Source organism: Oncorhynchus nerka, linkage group LG8 (assembly GCF_034236695.1).
Source record: "Oncorhynchus nerka isolate Pitt River linkage group LG8, Oner_Uvic_2.0, whole genome shotgun sequence".
In the NCBI taxonomy this organism is placed as follows: domain Eukaryota; kingdom Metazoa; phylum Chordata; class Actinopteri; order Salmoniformes; family Salmonidae; genus Oncorhynchus; species Oncorhynchus nerka.
In genome coordinates, this window is record NC_088403.1 from 29,743,952 (window position 1) to 29,759,055 (window position 15,104).

A 15,104-nucleotide genomic window follows, 5' to 3' on the forward strand; every position below is an offset into this window, starting at 1 on the left:
GAAATGAGTTTGAGGCACTTTAAGGATAATTTGAACTTCCAAACAAAACGTTTCACACAGAAGGAGAGATAGGAGAGAAGGATGAGAGAGTGGGAAGTATAGGAGAAGGAGAGAGCGCGTGAGAAGGAGCAGAAGCAGAGATTGATGTTCATTACACCTCACAAATCATAAGGGTGTCACTGATCTAAGTCGCAGTATAAGAGCCACACACAGCACAGGGAGTTGAGGAGGATAGTGTGTGTGTGGTCTGCTCCGGGTTACTGATCTGAGGTCAGTTCAGGCCAATGAGGGCACATCTTTCAGCACTATCCAATCAGTGACCAGGGTCCCACTGGAGATGTCAAAGCTGCTTTTGTATCCGTCAGTTTGTACGTGTGAAGATGTAGTGTGTGTTCCGCGTTTTCAACTCTGATGTTTTTCGCTGCTTGGAAGACTTGTAGACCAGGAGACTCTTAATGAGGAGATGCAGATGGGCATTAAAATGTGTTTGTCTGTGTGTTAACTTGTTGTGTGTGTCCACCTGTTGTATTGTGTGTGTGGATGCATATGTTTTCCCCCTGAGGAGAAGCAGGTGTGTGTGTTTCGTGTTGATGCATGCCAGCCGTGACAGACCTGGGCATATGCAAAGCAGCAGAACCCATTAGCCACTCTGGTATGGATGATCTCAGTACTGTGCATTGCCCCGATGGGCACAGCTCTCATAAGTTACAAACAATGTGCTATGCCCTCCACAGGAGGTTGGTGGCACCTTAAATGGGGAGGATGGGCTCATAGTAATGGCTGGAGCGGAATATGTGGAATGGTATCAAATACTTGTAACACATGGTTTCCATGTATTTGATGCCCTTCCATTTGCGCCGTTCCAGACATCATTATGAACCGTCCTCTCCTTAGCAGCCTCCACTGACATTACCCTCATATGAACTCACACAACTTATTCGCACACAAATGGTAAGTCTTAAAAATGATCACTGTAATTCCAGCATCAGTTAGTGAAGTTCCTTCCCTGTCAACCTGTTTATGGTCTACTTTCCTTTTTTTCATACCTGGTTTATGACCTTTCACCCCAGGTGTGTGATGGTGTGTGACCCTTGCAGTGAGTGTGTTGCATAGGAGAAGGTGAGTTTTTTTGTTGTACCTCTCTCACACACACACACACACACACACACAGGTATGATTGGCAAGCAGGCAAACTAAATGTGCTATCGTGAGAATGATTGTTGAGATATCTCCACTTAATAATGAAATAGATTCACTGCTGCTATCAAAGTCCTTCCTCCTCCCCTTCTTCCTCCTCTCTCTCCTCCTCATTTCCCTGTCCTCCTCCTCTTCTTTCCTCTCCTCTTCTCTCCTCCTCTCATCCTTCCCTTCCTCCTCCTCTCCCTCTCCTCCTCCTCATCCTTTCCCTGTCCTTCTCTTCTCTTTTCTCCTCCTCCCCTTCTATCCCCCTCTCCTGCTCCTCCTCCACACCCTCATCCTGTCCTCTCCTCTTCCTCCTCTCTTTCTCCTCTCCTCTTCCTCCTTCTCCCCTTCCTCTTCCTCTCCTCCTCCTCATGTCCTCCTTCTCTCATCTTCCTCCTCTTCTCTTCTCTCCTCTCCTGACCCGCCTCCTCCTCCTCCTCCTCTCCTCTCCTCTTCTCCTTTTCAACAAGTGCTACATTACATGTGTCAATGACGTCAGACAGTGTTATCCAAGTGCTTTGAATTTTTTATTTTTTATTTTTTTATTTCACCTTTATTTAACCAGGTAGGCTAGTTGAGAACAGGTTCTCATTTGCAACTGCGACCTGGCCAAGATAAAGCATAGCAGTGTGAACAGACAACACAGAGTTACACATGGAGTAAACAATTAACAAGTCAATAACACAGTAGAGAAAAAAAGGGGAGTCTATATACAATGTGTGCAAAAGGCATGAGGAGGTAGGCGAATAATTACAATATTGCAGATTAACACTGGAGTGATAAATGATCAGATGATCATGTACAGGTAGAGATATTGGTGTGCAAAAGAGCAGAAAAGTAAATAAATAAAAACTGTGGGGATGAGGTAGGTGAAAATGGGTGGGCTATTTACCAATAGATTATGTACAGCTGCAGCGATCGGTTAGCTGCTCAGATAGCTGATGTTTAAAGTTGGTGAGGGAGATAAAATTCTCCAACTTCAGCGATTTTTGCAATTCGTTCCAGTCACAGGCAGCAGAGTACTGGAACGAAAGGCGGCCGAATGAGGTGTTGGCTTTAGGAATGATCAATGAGATACACCTGCTGGAGCGCGTGCTACGGATGGGTGTTGCCATCGTGACCAGTGAGCTGAGATAAGGTGGAGCTTTGCCTAGCATGGCCTTGTAGATGACCTGGAGCCAGTGGGTCTGGCGACGAATATGTAGCGAGGGCCAGCCGACTAGAGCATACAAGTCGCAGTGGTGGGTAGTATAAGGTGCTTTAGTGACAAAACGGATGGCACTGTGATAAACTGCATCCAGTTTGCTGAGAAGAGTGTTGGAAGCAAATGTGTAGATGACATCGCCGAAGTCGAGGATCGGTAGGATAGTCAGTTTTACTAGGGTAAGCTTGGCAGCGTGAGTGAAGGAGGCTTTGTTGCGGAATAGAAAGCCGACTCTTGATTTGATTTTCGATTGGAGATGTTTGATATGGGTCTGGAAGGAGAGTTTGCAGTCTAGCCAGACACCTAGGTACTTATAGGTGTCCACATATTCAAGGTCGGAACCATCCAGTGTGGTGATGCTAGTCGGGCATGCGGGTGCAGGCAGCGATCGGTTGAAAAGCATGCATTTGGTTTTACTAGCGTTTAAGAGCAGTTGGAGGCCACGGAAGGAGTGTTGTATGGCATTGAAGCTCGATTGGAGGTTAGATAGCACAGTGTCCAATGACGGGCCGAAAGTGTATAGAATGGTGTCGTCTGCGTAGAGGTGGATCAGGGAATCGCCCACAGCAAGAGCAACATCATTGATATATACAGAGAAAAGAGTCGGCCCGAGAATTGAACCCTGTGGCACCCCCATAGAGACTGCCAGAGGACCGGACAACATGCCCTCCGATTTGACACACTGAACTCTGTCTGCAAAGTAATTGGTGAACCAGGCAAGGCAGTCATCCGAAAAACCGAGGCTACTGAGTCTGCCGATAAGAATATGGTGATTGACAGAGTCGAAAGCCTTGGCAAGGTCGATGAAGACGGCTGCACAGTACTGTCTTTTATCGATGGCGGTTATGATGTCGTTTAGTACCTTGAGTGTGGCTGAGGTGCACCCGTGACCGGCTCGGAAACCAGATTGCATAGCGGAGAAGGTACGGTGGGATTCGAGATGGTCAGTGACTTGTTTGTTGACTTGGCTTTCGAAGACCTTAGATAGGCAGGGCAGAATGGATATAGGTCTGTAACAGTTTGGGTCCAGGGTGTCTCCCCCTTTGAAGAGGGGGATGACTGCGGCAGCTTTCCAATCCTTGGGGATCTCAGACGATATGAAAGAGAGGTTGAACAGGCTGGTAATAGGGGTTGCGACAATGGCGGCTGATAGTTTCAGAAATAGAGGGTCCAGATTGTCAAGCCCAGCTGATTTATACGGGTCCAGGTTTTGCAGCTCTTTCAGAACATCTGCTATCTGGATTTGGGTAAAGGAGAACCTGGAGAGGCTTGGGCGAGGAGCTGCGGGGGGGGCCGGAGCTGTTGGCCGAGGTAGGAGTAGCCAGGCGGAAGGCATGGCCAGCCGTTGAGAAATGCTTGTTGAAATTTTCGATAATCATGGATTTGGGCAGCTGGGAGGAGGTGCTCTTGTTCTCCATGGACTTCACAGTGTCCCATAACTTTTTGGAGTTGGAGCTACAGGATGCAAACTTCTGCCTGAAGAAGCTGGCCTTAGCTTTCCTGACTGACTGCGTGTATTGGTTCCTGACTTCCCTGAACAGTTGCATATCGCGGGGACTGTTCGATGCTATTGCAGTCCGCCACAGGATGTTTTTGTGCTGGTCGAGGGCAGTCAGGTCTGGAGTGAACCAAGGGCTGTATCTGTTCTTAGTTCTGCATTTTTTGAATGGAGCATGCTTATCTAAAATGGTGAGGAAGTTACTCTTAAAGAATGACCAGGCATCCTCAACTGACGGGATGAGGTCAATGTCCTTCCAGGATACCCGGGCCAGGTCGATTAGAAAGGCCTGCTCACAGAAGTGTTTTAGGGAGCGTTTGACAGTGATGAGGGGTGGTCGTTTGACTGCGGCACCGTAGCGGATACAGGCAATGAGGCAGTGGTCGCTGAGATCCTGGTTGAAGACAGCGGAGGTGTATTTGGAGGGCCAGTTGGTCAGGATGACGTCTATGAGGGTGCCCTTGCTTACAGAGTTAGGGTTGTACCTGGTGGGTTCCTTGATGATTTGTGTGAAATTGAGGGCATCTAGCTTAGATTGTAGGACTGCCGGGGTGTTAAGCATATCCCAGTTTAGGTCACCTAACAGAACAAACTCTGAAGCTAGATGGGGGGCAATCAATTCACAAATGGTGTCCAGGGCACAGCTGGGAGCTGAGGGGGGTCGGTAGCAGGCGGCAACAGTGAGAGACTTATTTCTGGAGAGAGTAATTTTCAGAATTAGTAGTTCGAACTGTTTGGGTATGGACCTGGAAAGTATGACATTACTTTGCAGGCTATCTCTGCAGTAGACTGCGACTCCTCCCCCTTTGGCAGTTCTATCTTGACGGAAGATGTTATAGTTGGGTATGGAAATCTCTGAATTTTTGGTGGCCTTCCTGAGCCAGGATTCAGACACGGCAAGGACATCAGGGTTAGCAGAGTGTGCTAAAGCAGTGAGTAAAACAAACTTAGGGAGGAGGCTTCTGATGTTGACATGCATGAAACCAAGGCTTTTTCGATCACAGAAGTCAACTAATGAGGGTGCCTGGGGACATGCAGGGCCTGGGTTTACCTCCACATCACCCGCGGAACAGAGAAGGAGTAGTATGAGGGTGCGGCTAAGGGCTATCAAAACTGGTCGCCTAGAGCGTTGGGGACAGAGAATAAGGGGAGCAGGTTTCTGGGCATGGTAGAATATATGCAGGGCATAATGCACAGACAGGGGTATGGTGGGGTGCGGGTACGGCGGAGGTAAGCCCAGGCACTGGGTGATGATGAGAGAGGTTTTATCTCTGGACATGCTGGTTGTAATGGATGAGGTCACCGCATATGTGGGAGGTGGGACAAAGGAGGTATCAGGGGTATGAGGAGTGGGACTAGGGGCTCCATTGTGAACTAAAACAATGATAACTAACCTGAGCAGCAGTATACAAGGCATATTGACATTTGAGAGAGACATACAGCGAGGCATACAGTAATCACAGGTGTTGAATTGGGAAAGCTAGCTAAAACAGTGGGTGAGACAACAGCTAATCAGCTAGCATAACAACAGCAGGTGAAATGGCATTGACTAGGCAACTCGGCCGACAGATAAAACAAACAAGCAGAATGGAGTACCGTGATTAATGAAATGTGTATGTCCCATATATATGAGAACTTAGAAGGCTTAGCTTACATGTCTCTTGTATTTTTTTAATCTATAATACATGTAACATTTCTGTTGTCTAAATGTTAACCACCCATAGAAGTCAGATTTTGCAATAATCTTCTATGAATCTTGTTAGTGTATTTGCTGCCATATGTATTACTGACAAGTTCCAGATAGAACAGAATCTCGTTAAATGATTTTATATCTTTTCCATGTGGGGAAGTGGTGATGCAGCCAGTCAAGATGCTCTCAAATGGTGCAGCTGTATAACCTTTTGGGGATCTGAGGGCCCGTGCCAAATCTTTTCAGCCTCCTGAGGGGGAAGAGCTGAATAACTTTTTACTGTTTCACATTCAAGCTTCAAGGTGAAGTTCAGATTTTTTTTTTCTTTCCTCTAAAAGGAATCTACCTTCAGTATCTATGTAGCCACAATAATGACAAACAGCCAGACCACCTCCACAAATACTGCAGAAGTCATCATCCAGTTTACAAACACAATAACTCCACCTTGAGGACTGTTCATGCATTTACATAAACACATGCAGTTGTCTATGTGCTGGAAAAATCAAGAAGAGCTCTCTTTAAGATTCTCTCAATAGGAAACTGGGCAGAGGAGTCTGTCCTTGGCTTCTGTTTATCTGAGTGAATGAGTGCCTTAGAGACGTGTATGTGTGTGTGTGTGTGTGTGTGTGTGTGTGTGTGTGTGTGTGTGTGTGTGTGTGTGTGTGTGTGTGTGTGTGTGTGAGATCATGAAAAGAGTATGAGGTTTGTGGGTATTGATTTTTGACACTGAATTACATGTGTAGTGTTGGTAGGATATCATGTATGGTGTCTGTGATTAACTGGTAGACTTAAGGGTTTCCCCTTTACTCTGAATGGAATGGCTGTTCTCCTTTCCATGACACACAGACGCGCGTGGCATGGCACACACACACACACACACACACACACACACACACACACACACACACACACACACACACACACACACACACACACACACACACACACACACACACACACACACACACACACACACGCAGCCCTTAAGTGTTTTCTTTGGTTCCACAGGAGAGGTACCAGCCCTAGTCAGGAAACATCTCAGCCTCCGTTTGAAAACACAGGGGAAACACTCGCCTCACACACATAAACTCTCTTTCCTTCACACATACGTAGATCCTATCACTTGCCTGGTATCCAGACTGGTGCTGTATATGGAAATTGGACTTGGATGCTGTCCATCTTAATTGTAATGCTCTTTCTCTGTCTTTAAATTGTCCTTTTTGTCCCCCCCCCCCCCTCACTATTCTAAGAACTCTACCTCCCCCCAACACTGTGTCTGGATCTGGGACAAGGTGGGACACTGGGATTGTACGTGTCTCCAAGGTGATGGAGATTTCACAGAGCTTTAGCCGCTGAATATTCATGAGGCCTGGGGCTGGGGGGAGGAGCTGGCTGGGAGTGTGTCTGGAAAGCAGATTGGGTCGAGGGGGAAGGGGAAGTTTAGGTAAAACACATCAGATTTAGGGGATCAAGAATGGTCTCCGAGGTGGTGTGTGTGTCTGGGATGTGGCACAAAGGAGTGAGGAAACTAAAAGAGAATCTCACCCTCCTCATCAGAATCTCACCATCCTCATTAGAATCTCACCATCCTCATTAGAATCTCAGTGCAGTTAACCCACTCTTCCTAGGCCGTCATTGAAAATAAGAATTTGTTCTTAACTGACTTGCCTAGTTAAATAAAGGTAAAATAAATAAATAAATTACAAACTCATTAAAAGCAGCATTGATTTGATTGTTAAGGCGGGGATGTAAAATACAACTAGGATTCTGTTATATTGAGGCATCAAGGTTACTGGTATTTCATGGTGGACTGGTCTACAAAGCGACACCCTGAGTACCTGGTTTCCAAAGTGTACTAAAACAAAGTGTACTATTCACCTTCATCCACCCATCTCTTTCATATACACTCTCTTTCTCCCAGTCTATCACGCTCTCTCTCTCTCTCACACACATTCTACCTCTGCTCCTCTCACTTCAGTCCACCACACATTCTACCTCTGCTCCTCTCACTTCAGTCCACCACACATTCTACCTCTGCTCCTCTCACTTCAGTCCACCACACATTCTACCTCTGCTCCTCTCACTTCAGTCCACCACACATTCTACCTCTGCTCCTCTCACTTCAGTCCACCACACATTCTACCTCTGCTCCTCTCACTTCAGTCCACCACACATTCTACCTCTGCTCCTCTCACTTCAGTCCACCACACATTCTACCTCTGCTCCTCTCACTTCAGTCCACCACACATTCTACCTCTGCTCCTCTCACTTCAGTCCACCACACATTCTACCTCTGCTCCTCTCACTTCAGTCCACCACACAGTAAGTACTTTATTGTCAGGCAGAAGATGATTACTTCAATCAATGTTTAACTGTGCAATTAACATCCATTTAGTTTAATATTTTGAACACACCCAGAAAACATCCCTGACTGGACTCTTGGACACTCTCTCTCGCCCAATGAATAAAGGACTCCTGTCACTGAGACTCTGTTTATTGGCTGGTGGATTTGTCAACTTTTTTCAATCTCCTTTGATTGGTAGGTTGTTAGTGGTGAGTGACCATCACACTGCGGTGGGCGGGCTCTCTCAAAGATTGGTCCTATCCCCTTGCACCAGACGGCCCCTTACAGCCCAGGTATCCTATGACACATGCAACAGACAGTGTTAGACACAGCACACTGTTACACACAGTTTATTAACAATGTGTTTGATGTATACTGTGTCACTCCTGCAGAGATGTGATGTACCTCGAATGTGGCGTCTTCAACAGCATATTTGCTTGCTGCGATCTCGTACACCTCCTGGCCTATGTTCTCCTGGGTGGTTCCCCTCACGTCAATGGAGTAGCAGTTAGCTCCGGCATAGTGGCAGGAGATGGCCTACACCCACACACACACACAAAACACACACTTCCATGATTTATGGATCCTAGAATGCTTAGGTATATATGGCTTCCAGAGTGTTTTTCAGTGGTGAGTGTGTTACCTTGCGGAAGCCCTGCTTCTGGTTCATTTCAGATCCATGGGTCAATAGAGGGTGGAAGAACAATGTGTCTCCTTTCTCCATCTCCAGGTGCACCCTGGGATGATTTGGGTCGTAGTCACGGACACCGTGATACATCTTATTGACCCCGCCCCGAGGAAGAGGAAAGGGAAGTGATGTCACAAGATCAAGTGGGGGTAGTCATGCTTGTTGAGGAAGCAGCTGTGTGTGTACTACCTCCCACTCTGGGTAGTTGTGTTCTTTGAGGGTGCCATGGTGAGAACCAGGAAGGACCACCAGGGAGTGAACCTTCTCCATGGCGGTCCAGGACCACACAATACGGTCCGCCGGACAGAATGGAAAATAATGCAGGTCCTGGTGCATGGAGTGACGAGATGTCCTATTACCTGAGCTAGATCACACACACACACACACAAATAAACATACATTAAATAGACAGGCTCCCAGTTTTCACTCTCTCAAAGGTGTGTCTATGTGTGTCTTTCTGGATAAGGGTGTTAGGGGTTGAGGGTCAGGGGTTAGAGTTTAGACCTGTGTCTGGGGGCTTGTTGATCAGCATGGTGTGCATGGCCATGATGTTAGACCAGTGAAACACTCCACATAATAGTGCTCAGGTGGTGCCGGAAGAAACGGCAACCGTTTTACAGGCGCCTAACCAATAGTGCTATTATGTGGGGGGTTTTCGTGTTATTTGTAACTTATTTTGTACATCTTATGGCAAAAAGAGCTTCTGGATATCAAGACAGCGATCACTCACATCAGATCAGCCAAAGATTTTTTTTTCTTCAAAAAGCAGGACACACAGGATGTACTTCAGACACTCGACAAGGCCAATATCCCCGTCATTGGCAGGAGAAAGAGATGCAGGTATAGAGGACACAGGGCGGGGTGCCTTGTAAGGATCCGCCGACGACGAGTGGGAATTCTGCTCTTTCCATCAATATTACTTGCTAACGTACAATCATTTGACAATAAATTAGACGAGGTACGATCATGAATATCCTACCAACGGGACATCAAAAACTGTAATATCTTATGTTTCACCGAATCGTGGCTGAGTGACGACATGGATAACATTCAGCTGGCATGATATATGCTGCACCGGCTAGATAAAACGAGGGGGGGGGGGGGGCGGTCTGTGTATATTTGTAAACAACAGCTGGCGCATGAAATTTAAGGAAGTCTCTAGATTATCTCATGATAAGCTTTAAACCACACTATTTGCCAAGACAGTTTTCATCTATATTTTTCGTGGCTGTTTATTTACCACCCCAGACGGATGCTGGCACTAAGACCGTACTCAGTCAGCTGTATAAGGAAATAAGCAAACAGGAAAACGCCCACCCAGATTGGCACTCCTACTGGCCGGGGACTTTAATGCAGGAAAAATGAATTCAGTCTTACCTCATTTCTATCAGCATGTTAAATATGCAACCAGAGGGAAAAAAACTCTAGACCACCTTAACACCACACACAGAGACGCATACAAAGCTCTCCCTCTCCCCCCATTTGGCAAATCTGACCATAATTCCATCCTCCTGATTCCTGTTTACGAGCGAAAACTAAAGCAGGAAGCACAAGTGACTCGGTCAATAAATAAGTGGTCAGATGACGCAGATGCTAAGCTACATCACATCAGTCACTGGCTTCATAAATAAGTGCATCGATGACTTCATCCCCATAGTGACAGTACGTACATACCCCAACCAGAAGCCATGGATTACAGGTAACATCCTCACTGAACTAAAGGTTAGAGCTGCCGCCTTCAAGGAGCGGGACTCTAACCCGGACGCTTAGAAGAAATCCTGGTACGCCTTCTGACGAATCATCAAACAGGCAAGCGCCAATACAGGACTCAAATTTAATCATACTACATCAGCTCCGACGCTCATTGGATGTGGCAGAGCCTGCAAATTATTACAGACTACAAATGGAAGCACAGCTGCGAGCTGCCCAGTGACACGAGCCTACCAGACGAGCTAAATAACTTATATGCTCGCGTCGAGGCAAGCAACATTGAGGCATGCATGAGAGCATCAGCTGTTCTGGAAGACTGTGTGATCACGCTCTCCGTAGCCGACGTCAGTAAGACCTTAAAACAGGTCAACAATCACAAGGCCGCTGGGCCAGACGGATTACCTGGACGGGTGCTCCGGGCATGTGCTGACCAAATGGCAAGTGTCTTCACTGACATTTTCAACATGTCACTGATTGAGGCTGTAACACCAACATATTTCAAGCAGACCACCATAGTCCCTGTGCCCAAGAACACTAAGGTAACCTGCCTAAATGACTATCGAGCCATAGCATTCACGTCTGTAACCATGAAGTCCTGTGATAGGCTGGTCATGGCTCACATTAACACAATTATCCCAGAAACCCTAGACTCACTCCAATTTGCATACCGCTCAAATAGATCCACAGATGATGCAATCTCTATTGCAGTCCACACTGCCCTTTCCCACCTGGACTAAAGGAACACCTATGTGAGAATGGTATTGTCACGGCTGGCTGAAGGACTGGACCAAGGTGCAGCATGGTAAGCGTACATTTGAACTTTATTTAAAAATGACGCCGACAAAACGAAGAACAACAAAACAACCGTGACGCTATGTGCCCTGAACAACTACAAAGTTAACTTCCCACAAAACAGGTGGGGGAAAAGGGTACATAAGTATGGTTCTCAATCAGAGACAACGATAGACAGCTGCCTCTGATTGAGAACCACACCCGGCCAAACACATAGAAATAGAAAATCATAGAATGCCCACCCTAGTCACACCCTGGCCTAACCAAAATAGAGAATAAAAAGCCTCTCTATGGCCAGGGCGTGACAGGTATTCATTGACTACGGCTCAGCGTTCAACACCATAGTGCCCTCAAAGCTCATCACTAAGCTAAGGATCCTGGGACTAAACACCTCCCTCTGCAAGTTGATCCTGGACTTCCTGACAGGCCACCCCCAGGTGGTAAGGGCAGGTAACAACACATCTGTCACGCTGATCCTCAACACTGGATCCACTCAAGGGTGCGTGTACAGTCCCCTCCTGTACTCCCTGTTCACCCACGTCTGCATGGCCAGGCACGACTCCAACACCATCATTAAGTTTGCAGATGACACGCCTGATCACTGACAACGACGAGACAGCCTATAGGGATGAGGTCAGAGACCTGGCCGGGTGGTGCTAGAATAACAACCTATCCCTCAACGTAATCAAGACAAAGGAGATGATTGTGGACTACAGGAAAAGGAGGACCGAGCACGCCCCCATTCTCATCGACCGGGCTGTAGTGGAGCAGGTTGAGAGCTTCAAGTTCCTTGGCGTCCACATCACTAACAAACTAGAATGGTCCAAACACACCAAGACAGTCGTGAAGAGGGCACGATCTCAACCGATAAGTCTTTACTGAGGACTCATCTCTTCAGTGGGTCATATGATTGAGTGTAGTCTGGCCCAGGAGTGGGAAGGTGAACGGAAAGGCTCTGGAGCAACGAACCGCCCTTGCTGTCTCTGCCTGGCCGGTTCCCCTCTTTCCACTGGGATTCTCTGCCTCTAACCCTATTACAGGGGCTGAGTCACTGGCTTACTGGGGCTCTCTCATGCCGTCCCTGGAGGGGGTGCGTCACCTGAGTGGGTTGATTCACTGTTGTGGCCATCCTGTCTGGGTTGGCGCCCCCCCCCTTGGGTTGTGCCGTGGCGGAGATCTTTGTGGGCTATACTCAGCCTTGTCTCAGGATGGTAAGTTGGTGGTTGAAGATATCCCTCTAGTGGTGTGGGGGCTGTACTTTGGCAAAGTGGGTGGGGTTATATCCTTCCTGTTTGGCCCTGTCCGGGGGTGTCCTCAGATGGGGCCACAGTGTCTCCTGACCCCTCCTGTCTCAGCCTCCAGTATTTATGCTGCAGTAGTTTATGTGTCGGGGGCTGGGGTCAGTTTGTTATATCTGGAGTACTTCTCCTGTCCTATTCGGTGTCCTGTGTGAATCTAAGTGTGCGTTCTCTAATTCTCTCCTTCTCTCTTTCTTTCTCTCTCTCGGAGGACCTGAGCCCTAGGACCATGCCCCAGGACTACCTGACATGATGACTCCTTGCTGTCCCCAGTCCACCTGGCCATGCTGCTGTTCCAGTTTCAACTGACCTGAGCCCTAGGACCATGCCCCAGGACTACCTGACATGATGACTCCTTGCTGTCCCCAGTCCACCTGGCCATGCTGCTGCTCCAGTTTCAACTTCCACCTGACTGTGCTGCTGCTCCAGTTTCAACTGTTCTGCCTTATTATTATTCGACCATGCTGGTCATTTATGAACATTTGAACATCTTGGCCATGTTCTGTTATAATCTCCACCCGGCACAGCCAGAAGAGGACTGGCCACCCCACATAGCATGGTTCCTCTCTAGGTTTCTTCCTAGGTTTTGGCCTTTCTAGGGAGTTTTTCCTAGCCACCGTGCTTCTACACCTGCATTGCTTGCTGTTTGGGGTTTTAGGCTGGGTTTCTGTACAGCACTTTGAGATATCAGCTGATGTACGAAGGGCTATATAAATAAATTTGATTTGATTTGATATTCCCCCTCAGGAAACTAAAAAGATTTGGCATGGGTCCTCAGATCCTCAAAAGGTTCTACAGCTGCAACATTGAGAGCGGTTGAGTGGTTGCATCACTGCCTGGTACGGCAACTGCTCAGCCTTCGACCGCAAGACACTACAAAGGGTAGTGCATACGACACCGACCATCACTGGGGCTAAGCTACCTGCCATCCAGGACCTCTATACCAGGTGGTGTCAGAGGAAGGCCCTCAAAATTGTCAAAGACTCCAGCCACCCCAGTCATAGACTGTTCTCTCTGCTACCACATGGCAAGGGGTGCCGAAGCGTCAAGTCTAGGACCAAAAGGCTTCTCAACAGCTTTTACCCCCAAGCCATAAGACTCCTGAACAGCTAATTTAATGGCTACGCGGATTATGCATTGTGTTCCGCCAACCCCTCTTTCACCCTGCTGCTACTCCCTGTTTACCATCTTTGCATAGTCCCTTGAACTAATCCTACATATTACCTCAAATAGCCCGACTAACAGGTGCACCCGCACATTGACTCTGTACAGGTACCACCTGTATATTGCCTCGCTACTGTTATTTTTTACTGTTTTTATTTTTATTGAATTTTCTTATCTATTGTTTACGTAATACCTATTTTTTACTTAGAAACTGCACTGTTGGTTAAGGGCTTGTATTCTGCGCTCGTGACAAATACACTTTGATTTGAATTGAATGCAGGATCTGAGAACGACAAAGACAAGTGAAATAATAAAGAAATAAAGGAAAGAAAGACTGTAAGAAGAACGTGTGTGTTGAGCTCGTGTGCTTGAGAGTGTGTGTGTGTGTGTGTGCTTGAGAGTGTGTGTGTGTGTGCTTGAGAGAGAGTGTGTGTGTGTGTGTGTGTGTGTGTGTGTGTGTGTGTGTGTGTGTGTGTGCGTGCGTGCGTGTGTGTGTGTGTGTGTGAATGCGTCCGTGTCAGCCTGATCACTAGAAATACACTTCGATTTCGGACGTTTGAAAAGGTCCTAAAAACATATGTATGCCTTCCTCGGCGCGAACTTGTGATGCTCGGGGACGAAGCGCGCTGCTCAGACCACTGCGCTAGGGCAGCTCCCAATGCTCTAGCAAGCCGCAATGAATAATTAATCCATCAAAAATAGCTGTTAATCCAAAAGAGGTCGAATTTCGAAGGGAAACTATGAGATCTGATGCAGTCCGCATGCGTGGGTGTGTGTCCATGCAGTGTGTGTACCTGAGGCAGGCTATAGTAGCGGAATAACTCAGGCTCTTCCTGGATGTCCTGCAGCTTGGAGATGGCCTTCTGGTCAGGGATGAACTCTGACTTGGCGATGGACACGTCCCTCATCACCACCAGCCCCGGGACCTGCACCTCCCGACGGAATATCCGCTCAAACGCCGCCCTGCCACACACACACACACACACACACAAACTCAGTCCTTGTTCAGTGTAGCATCCCTAATTAAGCCCAGCTGGTAAAGCCATGTGTCTCTGGTACAGAGGAGCAGTGTTCTAGTGTTCTGCTGGTGAACCATACTGCATGTGGGGTCAAAGACAGGGGACATATTGAAGCGCTGGTGGAGACAGTCAAGTGAAGTGATCTTCAGGCATTTTTCTCCTCTGTGGTCTTTTTCTACTTTTATCATTGAGCATTCTACGTTAGACGCCTGTTTTTTGTTTATCTAGTGTTATCCTTTCAATCACACCTTTGCCCCTGTTGTTGTAATAAACATTGTCACTTTGACACAGTCTGCATCTGGGTCTTACCTTAAACGTGATAGAGAAGGACATTGACAGATGTGCACACACACACACACACACACACACACGTTTGTTGTACTTTTCTTGTGGGGTAAAAACAGTCCCATTCAATATCCTATTTTCCCTTACATCTAACCCTTAACCTAACCCTTACCTTAACCCCCCCCCCAAAAAAAACGTACCCTAAACTGAACCCTAATTGTAACCGTTTT

The 15,104-nt window shown here is 47.3% G+C and overlaps 1 protein-coding gene across 1 annotated transcript; it reads right to left on the reverse strand.

The window, feature by feature from the left end:
- Positions 1-7,896: 7,896 nt before the first annotated feature.
- On the reverse strand, positions 7,897-14,524 carry LOC115133722 (phytanoyl-CoA dioxygenase, peroxisomal-like). The gene is made up of 7 exons (XM_029667207.2): positions 14,365-14,524; positions 9,381-9,399; positions 9,111-9,173; positions 8,797-8,965; positions 8,562-8,712; positions 8,324-8,455; positions 7,897-8,216 (listed from the first exon to the last, which is right to left on the reverse strand). Exons 1-7 carry the CDS (start codon positions 14,476-14,478, stop codon positions 8,163-8,165), a joined length of 702 nt encoding a protein of 233 aa, XP_029523067.2. The 5' UTR covers positions 14,479-14,524; the 3' UTR covers positions 7,897-8,162.
- Between the last annotated feature and the right edge of the window lie 580 nt (positions 14,525-15,104).

Coding starts and splice junctions, on each gene's coding strand:
- LOC115133722 (XM_029667207.2), bottom strand. CDS start 14,478: ATGAGGGACGTGTCCATCGCCAAGTCAGAGTTCATCCCTGACCAGAAG. Junction 8,713..8,796: donor CACAACTACCCAGAGTGGGA/GGTAGTACACAC, acceptor TCCTCTTCCTCG/GGGCGGGGTCAATAAGATGT. Junction 8,217..8,323: donor TTGAAGACGCCACATTCGAG/GTACATCACATC, acceptor CATGTGTCATAG/GATACCTGGGCTGTAAGGGG.